General features: G+C 35.0%; 3 protein-coding genes and 1 non-coding gene across 11 annotated transcripts; all 4 read right to left on the minus strand.

Annotated features, from left to right (window-relative positions):
- Positions 1–960: 960 nt before the first annotated feature.
- Positions 961–5,629, minus strand: LOC103483361 (3-phosphoshikimate 1-carboxyvinyltransferase 2). The gene is made up of 8 exons (XM_008439953.3): positions 4,938–5,629; positions 3,918–4,165; positions 3,508–3,661; positions 2,408–2,622; positions 2,211–2,328; positions 1,766–1,976; positions 1,470–1,531; positions 961–1,362 (listed from the first exon to the last, which is right to left on the minus strand). Exons 1-8 carry the CDS (start codon positions 5,289–5,291, stop codon positions 1,144–1,146), a joined length of 1,581 nt encoding a protein of 526 aa, XP_008438175.1. The 5' UTR covers positions 5,292–5,629; the 3' UTR covers positions 961–1,143.
- A 777-nt stretch (positions 5,630–6,406) lies between these two features.
- Positions 6,407–6,509, minus strand: LOC127150103 (U6 spliceosomal RNA). The gene has a single exon (XR_007822120.1). It is a non-coding gene; the product is annotated as a U6 spliceosomal RNA (small nuclear RNA).
- A 1,617-nt stretch (positions 6,510–8,126) lies between these two features.
- LOC103483363 (transketolase, chloroplastic) lies at positions 8,127–12,001 on the minus strand. Of its 2 annotated transcripts, none has more exons than XM_008439954.3 (7): positions 11,269–12,001; positions 10,893–10,983; positions 10,684–10,789; positions 10,319–10,601; positions 9,880–10,028; positions 9,641–9,794; positions 8,127–9,390 (listed from the first exon to the last, which is right to left on the minus strand). In XM_008439954.3, exons 1-7 carry the CDS (start codon positions 11,752–11,754, stop codon positions 8,431–8,433), a joined length of 2,229 nt encoding a protein of 742 aa, XP_008438176.1. In that variant the 5' UTR covers positions 11,755–12,001; the 3' UTR covers positions 8,127–8,430. The 2 variants fall into 2 exon arrangements, with proteins under 2 accessions (XP_008438176.1, XP_050941879.1); XM_051085922.1 differs by having other exon boundaries at positions 10,893–10,980; positions 11,269–11,914.
- A 1,458-nt stretch (positions 12,002–13,459) lies between these two features.
- LOC103483364 (DNA repair protein RAD51 homolog 3) lies at positions 13,460–17,715 on the minus strand. Of its 7 annotated transcripts, none has more exons than XM_051085925.1 (9): positions 17,495–17,715; positions 16,377–16,475; positions 15,539–15,661; positions 15,334–15,351; positions 15,152–15,259; positions 14,834–15,054; positions 14,411–14,563; positions 13,845–13,911; positions 13,460–13,728 (listed from the first exon to the last, which is right to left on the minus strand). In XM_051085925.1, the coding sequence occupies exons 1-9, from the start codon at positions 17,604–17,606 to the stop codon at positions 13,553–13,555; spliced, it is 1,077 nt and encodes a 358-aa protein (XP_050941882.1). In that variant the 5' UTR covers positions 17,607–17,715; the 3' UTR covers positions 13,460–13,552. The 7 variants fall into 7 exon arrangements, 6 of the variants coding, with proteins under 6 accessions (XP_050941882.1, XP_050941883.1, XP_050941880.1 ...); XM_051085926.1 differs by having other exon boundaries at positions 14,432–14,563; positions 14,834–15,060; XM_051085923.1 differs by having other exon boundaries at positions 14,834–15,060.
- Between the last annotated feature and the right edge of the window lie 897 nt (positions 17,716–18,612).

Consider the following 18,612-nt stretch of genomic DNA (forward strand, 5'->3'; position numbering starts at 1 on the left):
CAATGAATAAAAATAGTATGTCAAAATTTATAGTATTAAAAATTTTCCTCTTCAATCTCTATTCTTTTGTTTTTTCACTAACCATTCGAGTTCTTCCTTCTTGTTTTTGATCAAAACTACAAGGGATATAAATAAAATCTAGCAAAAAAGAGAGAATTATGAGCAAAAGAAGACATAAGAAATTGTGCGGGCAAATATTTTATCGACGATGCTTATTTTAGCTCTATTTTAGTCTCTCTCTTTCTTAATTTTTTAACATCTCTGACATGGGAGGAGAGATATTTTATTAATGTAAGAAAATATGTGGGCACATATTTTCGTGGTAATAATCGATGTACAGAAAGACACAACATGTTTATTAGCTGGATTTAGTTTTCTTCAACGTGGGGAAATTAAAAGACTTTTTCTCTCTAACTAGAGAAAGAGAAAGGAAAGAGAGAGAGAGAGAAACAAAGCTCAAAAAATGAGTTAATGCCATGGAAAATAGGAGACAGACTCATGTGAAAGAAAAAGATCCAATTTTTATGGCCATGTTGATGTGTAAAAGCAAATCTTCAAATGAAGGCAAAAAAACAGCATCTTCATATTTATATCTTTACAACTATTCATATTTTTCTTTGTTTCTCACACTTTAAAATTTTCATCATGAGATTTTGTAAGTGAATAACAGCAACTCTAAGAAAAGCACAACCCCAAAAGTTCAGCATTACTTGATTCCAAAGTTTTTTTTATATTACATTACGACTCATGAGTCATGATCACAGATACTGTCTCCATTCCTTTTTCGGCACAAAACCTTGAGCTCGAAACTTCCCGTCGTTTAAAACTCTTATTTTCTTAGCTTTGGAACAAACCAGGTTAATGTTTATCAGAAATCAAGACAAAGAACACTCTTATTCATTGATTGATGGTTTTTTCGATAGGTAGGGAGCAAACATATGAATACAATAATAATAAAGATAGAAAAAATGTTGAAGGTGATTTAGAAACAAAAATGGAGAATAAGTACAAAGTGAGTTCCAAAATCAGCCTGTCTATTAATAAAAGCTCTCAGGTTATACCAAGTAATACCAAATATCCTCCTTACTGCTTTGGCAGTAATGACACAGCTATTACATGACCTTACTTTTCTCTCTTGGTTGTTCAGTTCTTGACGAATTGCTGAAGCACTTCGAAGTAGTCCGGGAACGTTTTCCGGGTGCAGCCGGGATCCTTAATGGTAACTGGAACATCCTGGCAGGCAGCGAGAGAGAATGCCATAGCCATTCTGTGGTCGTCGTATGTGTCTATGGCCGTCACATTTAGTTTCTCTGGTGGAGCGATAATACAGTAATCTGGACCTTCTTCAACTGTTGCTCCAAGCTGAAATATAACACAAAACACTATGAGCATGAAAGAAAATAATACACAAGAGAGCAGACGACATGAGCAAGAAGGGATACAAAGGAATTGAGGGAACTAAAACCAACCTTTCGGAGCTCTGTGCAAATGGCAATCATACGTTCGGTCTCCTTTACTCTCCAACTTGCAACTGAAATACATACACATGAAGAAACTCAGTGCAAAGGTGTTTGGTATTGCGGTTGAAAGTCATTCCATCACTCCCCAAACATAATAATGCAGTTGAAAGTCAAATTTATCTTTTCAAACTTGTCACTAATTTGTTAGTTCACACATCACGGTGATAAAGTAATCATTATGGATGTGATTCTATTTCGAAGAAATTATGATCACTTAAAAACTCCAAAAATGCAAAAGAACATACCATCTCTGATGGCAGTTGGACCGTCAGCATATAATGCAACTACAGCGAGTGTCATAGCAACATCGGGCATTTTGTTCATGTTGACATCAATTGCTTTGAGATGTTTGCTCGTCGGAGAATCTCGCGGTGGTCCAGTGACAGTGACACTGTTCTCTGTCCAGGTTACTTTAGCTCCCATCTTCTCAAGAACTTCAGCAAACTTTACATCCCCCTAATGAACAGAAAATGATGAAAATTTTATGTTAGCTGAGAGAAAAAAAAGTTCTCCAGAAACTTGAAAAGTGCATTTGCTTATCCGATAACCGGATTATGATTGACAAGCCATATAAATTATTATGATTTACAAGCCAAATAAAATTATCCTAGCAAATTTTGAAGGTAGAGATATCAGTATCTCTGGAAGGAAACGTTCGGAAATACAAAATATAGAAAAATGCATAATTACCTGTAAACTACTGGTGCCACAACCTTCAACAGTAACTGTCCCACCAGTGACGGCTGCCCCAGCAAGAAAATAACTTGCACTTGAAGCATCACCTTCGACATAAGCATGTCCAGGAGATCTGATTTTTTTCCATGCCAATTAGTAATAGTGTAGCAGGATTTTGGAAGCTAGTACACCTATATGTTATAGAAACTTACTTGTATTTTTGGCCCCCACGCACCAAGAACCGATCCCAGCTATCATTGTGTTCCACATGGACCCCAAAACGTTCCATCAGTTTCAAAGTCATCTCAACATAAGGAACAGAAATTAATTTATCGATTATCTCGACTTCAACGTCTCCTAAAGCCAGAGGAGCTGCCATCAGCAAGGCAGTTAAGTATTGACTGCTAATTGAACCAGACAGTTTTACCTGAAAACCAAGAAGTATAAAGTTGAACTTAAAAATTACATTCACTTGATCACGACAGATATCACCAACTCAAGGTCAAGTTAAACATGTGGCAAATCATAAGATGCACAATGGTAAGTAGGCGATCTGTTTGAGTTTGATACGGCTACTAGAAGAAATCGTTGCTGATACTTCAGATGCACTCCCCACCAGTCAAAATAAAAATTAGAATTCAGGGTGGTGGACACGTGTCAGCTAAAAAGAAGGAAAAAATAAACAAAAACACAGCCTACCTACTCATCACACTCATTTTGGCTCAGAGCAACTTCTTAAAAACTCCATGTAAATTGAATTGATGAAGTACGGGATCTAGTTCTTAACAAATAATGCTCGAGCCCCCCCCCCCCCCCCCCCCCAAAAAAGTGACCAGCTTTAATCCTAATGCATCTTTTTATTGATGGTTTCTGCAGCACTAAGGTGCAAAAACTAGTTCTCGAAAAAGAATTTACCCACACCAATAAGCCAAAAGGAATGTGGTTCTCTCTCATTCGAGAGATTTCTTGTAATTTTTATTTCATTAATCAATGAAATGTTTTTATTTCCAAAAACAAATTGTGGTTCTCATTTCAAAGAGCTATTATCTGATTAAAAATTTGTGGTAATACTTTTGAAAAGAGCGATTGATGCCTACTAGAAATCCATACCTTAAAAAGGTTGGACGGCTAATTGATAGGGAAAGTTCATAGTTATTATGGACGCTTAGTTATTCCAACTTTAGCTCACATTTCTAGTGACACACATGAAGGTCTCTTGTCCTAAACCAGACCAAAATCCAGGAATCTATTACATGAGCCACCAAAATGCAACATAGAAGGAGTAGTTATATTTCATAATAATAATAATCACCTTCCCCCCTGGAAGGCCTCCTTTTCCAACGACGCGGACTGGAGGGCAGTTAGTGCCTAGGAAACAATCAACATCTGCACCAAGCTGCTTAAGACCATCAACCAAATCCCCAATTGGTCTCTCTCTCATTCTGGGTACTCCATCAAGAACATATCTGTAACGTTTCTAAGTCATTAGTATGTAATTATGCAAGGGAACAAGAATGGATGTTATTCAAGTTACGTATACTATACACATTGGTGTCAAGTTAAATATTCACTTCAAACAAGCATTCATTTACATTCAAGAAGGTTATGCGTTCAATTCATGTTGGGCTCAAGCACACAAATCTTGTCTGCTTGAGAGCAAAGAGAGTAAATTATTGCAAATTTTCCAGACAGCAGTGTTCACAAGGATTACAAAAATCTCACCTTAAGTTTCCACCAGCAGCAGTAACTGCAGCTGCCAATGGACGCATTGCTGTTCCAGCATTTCCAAGGAAAAGTTGAACTTCTTCATACCTTGATTCTTTTGCCACTGGGAAGAGACCACCAGAGCCTCCAACAATGGCTCGTTTGTTTGCACCATCCTCTTCAACGTCCAACCCAAGTGTTTTCAGTGCACCAAGCATATAGTGGATATCATCACTACTCAACAAATTGTCGACCACTGTTGTTCCCTGAAAATTTATAAGAGATAACAACTATAAGTTACCGGATGCTAAATTGCATGGGGGAAAGGAAAACCCCATCTAGATTCCAAAAGAAACTATGACAAAATGGTGATTCAACCTGGCATATATTCATTAAGACTTTCTTAATAGTTAATTTAAACCTTAATTATATCACAAACGTACACAAACTCGGACCATGGAGGAAAGATAAGTAAAAACAGAAACCTATCTCTTATGGGATATTCAGAAATAAACAGTTTGACTTGCTAAGAGATAGTTAACGCCCCCAACCCTTTTAAAACCTAAAAACCTCGCTGAAAATGGAATCATTCAACCAAATCGCCCAGCTAAATACTTCCACAACAATTCTTGGCTTTATCCTCCATAAATTCATTTGATTGATGGAACAACCATTCTTTGATCAAATGCCTCATCCATTACTAGAGGCAGAAAGAGCATAAATATTTGTTTATATATCTATGCCACTGAGAAACTACCCATTTACTAGTTAGGAAGTCATTTGGCAACTTGTAGATTGAAATCATTACTAAAATTTCAACAACACAAAGTAATCAACAGCTAACATTGTTGGGAGCTTTATTTATGCCACACCCGGATGCAAATTATATAACACAATGTTCACCCATGGATCATCTCTAGAAAATTTGCTTCTTAATTATGAACCATGAAAACTAACTAACATAACAAATATTAACCATGTAAATTCGCTAAGCATTACAGAAAATCTAAGATGCAAAAACCCCGGGATCTTGCTTACCTCAGAGAGAGCTGCGAGAAGTAGAATCCGATTAGAAAGGGACTTAGAACCAGGCAAGTGGATGGTTCCAGAGATCTCCTTAATGGGTTGCAACACAATTTCCGGCACCGTGGGTGGCTTCTCCGTCGTGACAGCGGAAGCTGAAACCTTAAGAGGAACGACAGCAGTAACTCTTCCACTGGAAGAATTTCCCCTTATTTCATCCCCATATTTCAAACCCCGAAAATTCTGAGCACCCACAAATGGTGACCGCACGGAGAACAAATTTACGGAGTTGGGTTTCTGAGATTTGGGAATTTCATGAAGAAATTGAGGGGTTCGAACACCACTGCAAATTTTGCTCACTTGGGCCATTTTCCCTCTCTCTTCGTCTCTCTTAACCTCTCTATGGCATATAAATCTCTCTGAAATCGGTCCAAGTTAAGCAATGGCAGGCGGGTAGGTTTGAAAAAGGTTGGTGGAATTGAAATGGGTTAGGCTTACACTTGGATTATCGACTCCACCAACCAACTTTAGCCCACCACAAATTAGTGAAAAATATTGGGAAATGTTTTCAAAGAACAGAGGAGGCGGCTTGAGTATAATTGTATAAAGAAACGAGTTGGGTGAGTCAAATGTTTGTTTTATTGTGCAGTTTCGGGGTAGGAAGGCGAGTCAACTCGGTGGTTGGTGGCAAATTTCTTTGTGATTTAACAATGGAGGTTTGGTAAGGCGAGTGTTGCTTATTGTTTAAACGGTTCTCTTTCTCACCAACTCCATGGACGGGGACCCACAACCACCATGACCTTTGCCATTTGGGACTTTCACTAATTTTATTTTTAGGATTACTTTTTCTATTATTATTATTCTTTTAGTTATTGGAATTTAATCTCTCCGATTTCGTAAATTTTCAATTCAACTTTTGTTTTTCACCACTTCTGTTTTGTTAATTTAAGGTGAAGTTAAAGCTTTAAAAGAAGGGAAGTTAGAGTTTGAACTCAAAGCAATTTAGGGACGTAAACATTTAGATATATTAATTAATATATCGAACTAAACAATCACAAAAAAAAAAAAAAAAGAATCGATTCACACATTGTATAAAAGAAAATGAAGAAACTTGCTCTTCTTAAAGCTATAGAGTGAGTGAAAACATTATTTCATCGATGAATATGAAAAAAAGAAACATAGTCTTAATATCTAATTAAGAGATCATGAGTTCAATTCATGGTAACAACTTACCTTTAAATTAGTTTTTTACGAGTTTTCTTAACACCAAAACGTGAAAAAGTATACTTTAGTAAGATCTAGGTCTGAAATGTTATAGAAAATATTAATTTATGGTATTTACTTAACATATTGACAAAATAATTTATTATTATGCAGTTTATTTTGCTATTCATTTTCAATATGTTTTTTGTTTTTTGGCCAATGGAATGAAGGGGCATATTGGTAAATACACAGGCGGATTGTAGGGTAAATTAATTTGAAAAAAAAATTTGGACCATTTCTCGATTTGTGCGTGTCATCCTTGCGCAGGGGCCATGCTAATCTTCTCTGTATCGTTCCAATTTTATCGGATGTCCCCGAAGGGACGAACTTAAGGCTATAAGCTTAACAATATAAAGAATAAAATAAAAGCAAAAACTATCGATGTGGGACAAAATGTTAGCGAACGACAGCTAGTTGCAAATCCGACAGGTATTGTGATGAGACGCCTTCAGTCGACACATCGTAAAATGAGGATCGTGGACAGTGTACCTACCATCTAAATTAATAATATAAACCGTTTAAATATATATATATAGATTAGGCAAGCATTAATTTAAATGAAAAAAAAAACAATAATTATATGTTCAAAAAATACACATTTTTATTTAAAAATATGGAATTGAATTTTCATACGATAATATTTTTCAACTAAATTATGGCTAATTGTATATGTTTCTCTTGGAGAAGCTAATTCCACAAGTCCATTCTTAATGTTTATTTTGTGTTTTGCCTAATCATTTTTGTTTATTTTAAATGTTCAAAAAAATAAAGGCAAATGAACTATTGTTCTTTTTCCCTCAATCTATCTCAAATTTTCTCTTCATGTAATTTTTCACTCATTAGATAACAATTTATTCAGCTAATTGTCACGTGAAAAAAAACCGACCAAAATTTAAATTATCGATGTCGATAAAAATATCGAAATCTTAATTTTACAAAATTTCAATGAAAATATGGATAAAATGTCGATATTTGATGGATAACTATAATACTTCTTTTAAAAAAAATAAATTAGTAAATAAAATATTTATGATTTTTAAACCAATTAATATGTCCATTGTTTTTTTTTATGCTTTGTAAATGTTTTTTATAATAATGGAAATATAAATTATCCATTTATCCGATACTGAGAATCTATCATCGGTAGATTTTGCTTTACGATTTCTACACTTACATAAGTTTAAGTTTAAGAGTCTAATTTTAACACTAGTATAAACTTAAAGATTCAATTTTACGATTAAAAGCTGAAGGGTATAATTCCAACTACAACTATGTACTGATTTTTTGTAATTTGCTCTAATATTAACAACAAAGAATATGCTGAGAACATGCTATATGAATATAATTTACAATAACTTCAAACATTAAAAGCACACTATGATCTATCTGCTCAAGTTGACAACATTGAATATAGCCAAAAGTACTTGGATATTCAAATGAGAGAGGTATCAGAACCACATGTTCACAACAACCAATGCCTTTTGAAGGTCTTTGGGGACACAAAAGTATATGCTGAGTCAAGCTACCTCTAATAACAACAAATTCCTTCAGTTGCTTTCTTCTTTCACATGGTCATATCCCCACCAGCCTCTTGAAATTTCATATCTAATTATCCAATTCAATCCTTTACACAACTCACAAAAGCCACTTATTTCTTGTGTGGCCACAGAATCACCTCCCTCAATCAAAACTGTTCACTCCTCTATCTCTCTAAGAATTAACAAATGATTCACATCTTCTCATACTAAGTGGAGCAGAGGAAACAGACTATGTTAGAGCAGAGACAACACTGATGGATTTTCATATTCATATATTTTAAAGAAAAATCAGTACAAATGATACCATTACTGAAAAAAAAAAGAGCAAGGTGGAGCCATGAAACATTCAGAACTCATATAGTGCTTAGAGAAGGGCCATGAGAATAACTAATTTGATGGGAGATTGAAGAAAAAATAAAGGATGAAGTACCTCTTAAGATTGAGCATAGAAGATACAGAAAAGAGAGGTCCAGGAGCTGTTGTAGACTTCATTTTCACTCAAAAATACTAATGCGTCTCTCTGTTTCTCATTGTGACCTCATTTACTGTAAACAGAATCATAAGTAACAGAGAATGTGCTTCACGTTTTTTGTTTTGTTTTTTTTTTTTAACAAGAAGGATCACGCTTTCATTCGTTTATTACAATAAAGAAATTCATGTCATGGGCCGCTGATTTCCATATATGGAAGATACTGATATAAATGATCCTAGCTAAGTTCTCGAGCTGCTGCTACGACAGCCTCTACTGTGATACCGAACTCCTTGTATATTTTTCCTGCTGGTGCACTCGCGCCAAATCGATCAATACCAATTGCCTTCCCTTTGCTTCCAACAATCTTTCCCCACCCAAATGTTGAACCGGCCTCAATGCTGACTCTAGCTGATACAGCTTCTGGCAAAACACTTTCCTTGTAGGCATCTGACTGTTCTTCAAAAAGCTCCCAAGAGACAAAGGAAACAACTCTAACAGCTTTTCCTTCCTTTCTGAGTTCCTCTCCTGCTTGGAAAGCAATCTCCAATTCAGAACCAGTTCCAATCAAGATAACATCTGGCTTGTTGCCTGAAGAGTTGTCGGAAATAATGTATCCACCCTTCTCGACTCCTTCAATTGAAGTTCCAGGTAAATGAGGCAACTTTTGCCGCGAAAGGGCCATAATAGAAGGTCTCTTCCTGTTTACAACTGCAACTTTGTAAGCACCAGCAGTCTCGTTACCATCAGCAGGCCTAAACATCAATATGTTGGGCATTGCCCTAAAGCTTGCCAGATGCTCTATTGGCTGATGGGTTGGACCATCTTCTCCAAGCCCAATCGAATCGTGAGTCATGACGTAGATGACACCAGCTTCAGATAAGGCAGAAATCCTCATAGCAGCTCTCATGTAGTCGGTGAAAACAAAGAATGTGGCACAGTATGGGATAAACCCAGGGCTGTGAAGGGCAATCCCATTGCATATGGCACCCATTCCATGTTCCCTAACACCAAACCTAAGATTGCGTTCTTCTGGAGTGTTCTTTTGGAAATCGCCATACATTTTCAGAAGGGTCATGTTGGATGATGCCAAGTCAGCACTGCCACCAAGAAAACCAGGAAGAACTTTTGCGAGAGCATTAAGACATTGCTGAGACAGATTTCTAGTTGCATCACCTGGACTCTCAGGTGTATATTTCTGCAAAGTTGCATTCAGGAAGCCCATTAAGATCATTCATAGCCAACGTATACACTTTAAGAGTTCATAAATGGAGTGAAAATGAACAAGCCTTTGTCTAGCACAACTTGAAGAGTTTGTAAATGGAGTGAAATTGTACATTTTAGTTTAGATTTATATTACTCATGCATATTGTTCATTTCCCGTTACATGAAATTAAAAGTAAGCAAATATGTATATGCCTAATTCAATTAGATTTGAGACCACTCACCGGAAGTGCATCTTCCCAGCCCGCTGGTCGTTCACCAGTGATGATTGACTTCAACTCAGCCGCTTCCTCCGGGTACTTCTTCTCATATTCAGCAAATTTGGCATTCCATTCTGCTTCAAAATCTGCACCCAGAGGAGTGTGACGACTCCAGTGCCTGAAAAATAATTAATACTGTTGATCAATAACACTTAACATGTAGAGAAATTAGAAATGAAAAGAAGAGAGCTAATAATCCTTACTTCTGGACGTCCTCTGGCACATGGAAAGGTTCATATGGCCATCCAAGGTTGCTCCTAGTAGCCTCAACTTCTTTTGCACCAAGGGCACTACCATGCACACTGTATGAATTGGCTTTGTTTGGAGATCCAAAACCAATGGTTGTTGTCACCTGAGAAGATGGTAAAACTCAATCAAAGTGACCGAAGGTAAAATAAAGAAGGTTCCTAATACCATGTTTCACAGTTAGCTAAAAGTGAAATGAATAGAAATTAGAACACATGCTGGCTTTCCAACAACTAAAAACAATCTTTGAAACTAACTTCAAGCATAATAATCTAAATTACAACTTCCTTACAAATTTGGAATTTTAGACGACGTTTCAAGGACAAATACTATTGTATTGCTATATCTAAGTGCAGAAAATATACTTTAATTTCAAAGACATGTGAAATCGCAAACCTTGATCATTGTAGGCTTGTCTTTAACAGCTTTAGCTTCCTGAATTGCCGCACGGATTTCATCATAGCCAGTGTTTCCATTCTTCACCCAGATAACGTGCCATCCAAGAGCCTCAAAACGAGTGTCAACACTCTCGGTGAATGCAATCTCTGTATCTCCATCAATTGAAATGTGGTTGTCGTCATACAGAGCAATAAGCTTTCCTAGTCCCCAGTGACCAGCCAAAGAACAAGCCTCATTGGCAATTCCCTCCATTTGACAGCCATCTCCCAATATAACATATCTGTAAAACAATAACATATACACATACCTCTGAGCAAAAACAGAACAGGTGCCACTCATCTACAAAATGGAAATTCTCTTACGTGTAGTGGTCGACAACCTCACTGTCTGGTTTGTTAAACCGAGCAGCCAAGTGTTTCTCAGCAAGGGCCAGACCAACAGCATTTGCAATTCCCTGTCCAAGAGGACCTGCAAGCCATTTGGAAAATAGAATCAAATTATAAAGTAAGCCAGTCCTATCAAATTTTCTCTTGAAAGAAGGATCAAATGAGTTTCAAGACAAGAATCTTACCAGTTGTAACCTCAACACCAGGAGTCTCAAAGTTCTCCGGATGTCCAGGCGTTCGACTTCCCCACTGACGGAAGCTCTTCAAGTCCTCCTCCTAATATCCAATTTATCAGATAGAAGCATTCATTTAGTAAAACCATAAACTAAGCTAAATTACAAAAGAATAAGCCGCTGTTCACTCCCACAAAACCACCATACTAGATGATCGTCAAACTCCCGAAGTAAACAGGGCAATACCAGAGACCCGAAATATCAAGAGAAACCATAAAACCACACCCAGAAACTTAAAGTTTAGGTGAATTCGATTAAGATATGCACAAGATAATGTAGATCAAAACCAAATAAAACTGCACAAATGAAAAATGCTCAAAAAACCTACCCTGACACTGTCGTATCCAGCAAGATGAAGCAGAGCATACTGCAACATACAACCATGTCCAGCGGACAAAATGAAACGGTCCCGATTGAACCAGTAAGGGTTTTTGGGGTTATACTTCATGACCTCATCGTAAAGAATATGACCCATCGGCGCACACCCCATGGGCAAACCAGGGTGACCGGAATTAGCTTTCTCAACCGCATCAATGGCCAAGAATCGAATTGTATTGATGGACTTCTCAACGAGGGCAGTTTCTGCAGTGGTGCCCAATGTCTCAGCGACGGCGGCTCTAACGATCTGACGGCGGTAGTGGGTAGCTCTGGGACGGTGGACGGAGCCGGCGAGACGAGGTGGTTTGGTGGATTTGAGGCCGGAGAATGTGGGAATAGAGAGGGGAACACGGTCGGAGGAGGAATTGGAGCCATGGCGAGAGATTTCGCGGGATAAGAGAGCTTGAGAAAGGGTGAGAGAAGAAGTGGAAGCCATGGCTTTGGGATTGGTGAAGGATTGAAGAAATGGACTGTGAGAATTATCAGTTATATTTCGTGTGGAAATGGAAGTTCGAGCTTATGGACTACACAAAAAATGGAGGTAAGAGACGAGAGGTGACCGTCGGATTAGAACTGTGGAGAATCTCAGCCGTTGACTGTGGGTAGGATATCCGCTGCCTTTCAAAACTCCCTCCACTATTTAACGGGTTTTTTTTTTTTTTTTTTTTAATTAAAGAAAATAAATGAAAAAGGAAAACAACTTTTGTTGAATTAGAGGATATTAAAATAATGGTTTATAATGTTTGTCGCTCAACTTTGTAACTGTCGCCTAACTCTCCCTATGTTAAAATGTCTCATCTTTTTTAGTCTATACTTTTAAGATTGATCGATTAAAAACGTCGTGAATAAAAAATATATACAAATCTGTTGCATGAACAAATTAATACAAGGATAAAAGTAAGCTTTAATTCAATAATAATTGATAATTTGAAAATTGAACAAAGATTATTCTTACACTCATGTGATTTTTTTTTTTTTTTTTGTTAAGAATGATTTTGTATAAGATTCAAAAATAAAGTAAGATAGGACAAACATTTAAGGGCTCTCATACAAGAAATCAGTGGAAAATGTTGATTGCTTGTTCCCATCGAATCAAACGAAAACCAAAATAACATATATCGTCATATAGGTTTCTATTTTATCTAATTGTAATATTAAGTTTTAAAATCTACGATCTTTTTTAATCTATCGTAATTTCGATAATATTTTGATTTATTTTACTATATTTACAAATAGTCACAAAATTTAATATATGTTTTGAAAAATACATTAATAGCTAAAGTTGACTAATTTTGACTGATTTTCATTTTATCTTATCTTCATTTGGTCAATCCTACGACTTTTTGATAGTTTGTAAATCTACTTTCGATCATCATCCGTCTGCGTGTCTTTATTAAAGTTCAGATTCATAATTAATTTTCGTACGTTTGCTTCTAAGCCACCTCAATTCACATAAAAACAAACAAATAAATAAATTCCTTTTTTAAAATAAAAAATATTGACCTATTTACATTTCTTAAAACAAAACCATTACATTTTGAATACTTTTCTTTTGTAAAATGTTCTTTTTTTTTTTTTTTTTTTTTTGGCAATTTTTCATAAATTGATTTTATGCCTGGACCATATTATTTATCTACTAATTACATGGCACATCATCATTTATACAAACTTTTTTAAAAAAAAACTTAAAAGTTGTATTTGTTTCCTTCACATTCTAACTAATTCAGAGTGACTTTCATTTTTTTAACAAAAAAACATGCAAGTTAGTGGTCAAATTTAAAAAACAAAAGTACATTTTTAAAAACCTACTTTCTCTATTTATCAAATTTTTGAAATCATTTATAAAAGTAGCTAATAAAAGAAAGAGAAAATATTTTTTGAAGTAGTATTTATAGACTTCATTTTCAAACCAACCAAAACCCTGAATGGTAATGAAACATAACCTAAACCCAAAGTGACAACATTTTGGTCAAAAACACAACATGCCCGATAGCATGAAAATACTTTGTAATCCATTTTAATGATTTATGAATTATGATTACCGTATAAACTATAAAGAGGGGACAAAACCATGAAACAATATTCCAGCTGACAGCAGGAAAACAAATATGAACAGCTTCTAACAAAAAATAAAGACCCAATTTTCAACTTCCCGTATAAACTATGCATATACTTTATAAATAAGAACATAAGAATTCATGTGAGAATTTAAAGGAGTTTGGAATCTTACAATCTTACATCATTTTGGTTCTCTTATTACTTGATGTAGAATTTCTAATGCCTCTACAAGTCACAGAATAAGGTGCGGAGGCAGATTGAAGAGAGGGCGACTTTTCAAGATATGCATACCTCTCATCGCCATTCCAATATAAAATGATCCGATTTGTGCAAGAGTGTGACCAGCTATCACCTGATCAGTTCAATGGAATCATAATGCTTAAAGACATCCAAGTGAGTGCAACAACGTAATATGTCAACAATGATTTTCAATAGTGGAAGATAAGGGGTGACTTAAAAAGGACATACCTAAGGCAAGAGTTAATTGGAACGAGCCTTCGGCGAACTTAGTCGTCACCTGATTAAATAGAACAACCTGCCACAAGGTTGGAGAAAAGAGGGCACAAAAGCAAGAAAGACGGGAAAAACATTAGAATAAGAGTATACGTCAACAGGAGCATGAATGAAACGATAAAGTACAAAAGAAATTAGAAGTTAAATGAAATGTAAAATAAAAACGGTAAGAGTGATATAACCAAGCATATATGAATTTCTCTTAGTATTGGTTAAAAAGTAAAAAAAAAATGCATATTCAGAATATTGACATGATATGGAAAGAGCATGGAAGAACATTATCTACTTAAATATCGTTTCTTCAAATAGATGAATTTACATATATTGTGCTCAACCTTATGTTAAAGCTAAGACATTCAAGGCCAGTGAATTATCATTGCAAATCAACCAAATGGAGGTCGGTGGAACTCATCAATTGCAGGGAAGATGACATTCTTTTACAATTAACTATCTGACAGATGCTACTCACATCAATTCAAGTTGATACCTAATCGTATATTTGAGTTAGTTCAAAACATTACAACGAGATGGTTGATTCTTACAGCCAAACTGAACTTCTTAGCCAGCTTCATCAACTTAAGAGCCATTTCACTGAGCAACCGTGTCCGAAGGGCCAAGTCATCAAAATTTTGGCGAAAATGGAATGTCACACTATCAACTATGACAACCTTAACCTGCAAAGAAATAATCAGTAATTTTCAAAACACAAACTGTAGGCTGACAAACAAGACGTACAAGAAAACAATTTAACTAAAAAAATGGTTATAAATATCCAATTCAAGAAAAGCAACAACGTACTCTAGACAAAAGAAGAAGCTTTCCAAGTAGCATGGCATCATTAAGTAATGTAATACAAGATAAACTTGAAAGACGAGCGAACTACACATCTGAATCAGTTATCTCACACTGACAAATTTTAAAAGTTAAAAGAAAAATCTACCTACATCTTTATGCTCAGTAATGAACTTGTCCAGATAATTTATTAGGGCAATTTGCTCGGTGTAGCTGCAGACACGAAAATAAAATATGTTTTCCAAGATATTTTTCGGTTCGATTTGAATTTGATGAGGTATTGCATTCTTCTTTAGTAAGACACTGTAATCTGACATATCCTCTATACATGCTTCAGCAATCTGCAAAGCACGCTCCACCATAAAGCTCCCTTCTGTATCTAGAAATCAAGGAATGCCATATCCCTAACTAGATTGCAAGAAAAAATGTCGAAAGAACAAGGAGCAAAATCTGGCAGGGAACCTACCTACCTATATAAACTGCTTTTCCACCTACCCCACCAAATGCACCTGGAATTTGGACATTTACAGCAAGTTGAATCCTGTTACCCCGTACAAAAAGATTGTGACGTTTTATTTCTGACCAACAAAGAACCATTTTCATACTGGGAAAGAAACATATAACAAATATCCATACCCAAGCTGTGTTTTACCTATGCCCGGTACTCCACCTGGCATAAAGAAATCGATTTTTAAAGCTCATATTGCTAGAAGCACAGTAAAAGAACATGAGTTGACATTATATTATAAATAAATAAAATAAAGTGCATTAGTTTTTACAAGATAAAGAGGAGAAAACAACGCATTCAATATACATAATAATGCAACTGACCAGAAGAAAGGATATTGCTCACTAACCAATTTCCGTAACTTCACTGACATTAATTCCTCCACCAAGAAGGTTATCTAAATCTGCACAAGATGTGGTAATACGTGGAATGAACTGTTCCTTGTGAAGCATATCCCAAGCAGTCTCCGCACCTGTACTAGATAAGAAATCAAGTTAGATATCTGTTACATGCATTTATCAGAACTAACTCCACTTTATATTAATAATAATTAGAAAATAACTAAATGATTACATATCAAAGTAATTTAAAAAGACAACAAAAGGATATACATCAATGAATTGACTGATAATACATCTACGTTGATATTTAAAACAGCTAATCTACAGTAAATGAGCACGTCAAGGTATATCATAAGATATTTACATTTTTGATAAAGTATTGTCCACATACATTGAGGTAATGATAGAAACTCATAACATTTGTTCAATATGAATAAGTTTTTTTGCAGAAGAAATGAGATACAGACAAATACATCATTACCGGTTTAGGGAAATAAACCACTATGGGATAAGTTAACAATAAAAAAAGAAAAAAGAAAAAAAACTTATTATCATATAAAACACAGTTGAAGCTTCATTTAAATGGGGCATACCTATGAAAAATTGTCATTAAAATATTTTAGAGAGAAAAAGAGAGAGAAGAGCCAGTTTTGTCTATTCCTTGAGCTATCTACGTTTATTTGGAGTAAATTAGGAAGTACTCATCTTTGAAGAAGAAACTTCAGATCCAATAAAGTGATGACATTTAAAACAAACCACATGCACCATATGCATAAGCAACACAGTTCACAATTTTCTCCTTTGTTTCCCTTTCAAAAAATCAACTATGCAAAGAGGAAAATGTACCATTAACAATAGCACCACTCCCTTCTGACCTGTCCAGCCCACGACCATGTGATGCAAGCTTGAGAACTTCAAAAGCTTCATTGTTTGAGATTTCCAATTCTGAATCACATGAGAAAGCTTGTAAGAAGCCCTCAAAATCCAAAGACAACGATTTAAAGTAAAAACTAACATAACGATCAATGAAACTGGGCAGGAGGTATAAGTAAATACATAAAATTAAGAGTAATACACGAAGTATAAACCACAGCATGATGACAGGAAAATCCCCTAAGACAAGTTCATTTTCACGAAAATTTGTTACTGCAAATAAGCTGAAGTGCGTGAATATTGGTTACTAATAATGGAGAAAAAGGCCATGCTTCCATCCAATCATAAATTAAGATCAAAGAGATGCTACATTATTAGTTTATTTTAGCAAGGATGTCGAGAAGATTGACAATTCAAATAAATTCCCTTCAAGGCAGTAAAGATCGACTGCTTGAAATTAATAAAACACAACGAGAGAAGCTAGTTGAAGTTGAAACATCCTCTTTAAGGACCAACAATAACAGCCTTTTCAAATACCTAACCTTAAAAGTATAGTAAAAGGAAGAAATAACCAATGCTGTATATAGTTTTGGTCATCAAAACTGTTTGATTAACTCCGATAGGAACATGCGGGGATATAAAACTGATTTCCGTCCGAAACTCAACACAAATCTAATCCAATCCAAAGAATTCTGGTAATCATATGACAATCGTTGCAATTAACATCATAAAGACAGTCAAAATATCTAATATCAGAAAATTAATATCCGACTGTTACAAATATTCATTTATTACCACAATTTAAGACTCTAATGGTCTTTTCCTAGTTCAAGTTCTGTTCAGGATCGCCAATTGCTTAAGAGGTTAAACATTCCTGCAATGAAAATTCATCTCTGTCTGTTCTAATTTCAACTTCCTTGATCAAAGACTCGGGCGTCGAATTATATCATACAAGTGGAGAAACACACGGACACATATAGAGAAACAACATATGTACAAAGTTCGAGAACAAATGATAAACAATAGATTTTGAAGCGAAAAATAGAAGTTGAAAAAGAAGTTCGTTGATGAGAGAAGAAGAGCAATGATACCTCGAGCAAGATTGGAAGGAGAAACGGAAGCGAGAGAGGAGAGAGTAGTGTAGCCGGATGAAATCAGTTTACCTCGAAGCGTGGCGGAGATGGGTAACCTCCCGACCTCCATTTTTGGTTCCTCTAAGAGACACTATCGGCTATCGCAAGGACGAAAGTGAAAGGAGTGGAATCTTCTCTCGCGCGCAGAGCCACTGCCGCCTAAATTCTTTTACATTGAAATCGAGAGTGTCTTTTTCGTAATTCTATTTTCTATTTAAAAATTTAAAATTAAATAGAATAAAAGATAAATAGTTTCTTTAAAAAAAATTGAAAAAATTGAAAAACTATTTACAACAAACTTAACTAAAAAGTAAGATCGCCGATAAATATTTTGTCAAAAACTCTATTTTGGACAATTTTTCTTGCAAAAACATTCTTAATATAATTATGTTTGCTACATTTACGCCTTTTAAATTTAAATTATAAAAATTAAACCCCTTAATTTCTACTCATGTTAAAATTGGACCTAAGTAAAAAATTTAAACCCTTATAAAAATATTATAATTTATACATTTATGAAACTTTAAATTTCTAATTTTATCGAGTTTGAGAGGTTAATTTTTAAAATTTTCAAGTTTAATAATATAATTATAATTATTATTGTATTTTACGACAATTTATCCGTAAAATTATATATGCTAAACAAAATAATATTAGTAAAATCAATTTTCTACTTTTGTCCATAAATTTATAACATTGGGATCTATCTGTAATTTCGATTCAATCAAATTGAACCATAAACTTAGTTAAAACATAGCAATTTCTGCCCCATGTTATCTTTGATAAGAAGGGATGTAAAAGCCTCCCTAAACTCACAATTTTAAATATTATCAACCTTTTCACAATTTTGAGTTTGATTGGTGAATATTTTGTCCCTATTTTTTTTTTTTTTTTTTTTTGGAGTAATTGTTAAAACAAGATGGAAAAAGCTTTACATGATTTCAAAATCTTGAACTTTTCACTTTTCAGAAATGTGAATTGTCAAAGGATGACAATGGGAGGAAGATCGGGTTCCCACAAGAGAAATTTCTCATTTTTATTTTTAAATAATTTTTTTATTTACAATAAATTTAAAT

This window comes from Cucumis melo, chromosome 6 (assembly GCF_025177605.1).
Source record: "Cucumis melo cultivar AY chromosome 6, USDA_Cmelo_AY_1.0, whole genome shotgun sequence".
NCBI lineage: Eukaryota > Viridiplantae > Streptophyta > Magnoliopsida > Cucurbitales > Cucurbitaceae > Cucumis > Cucumis melo.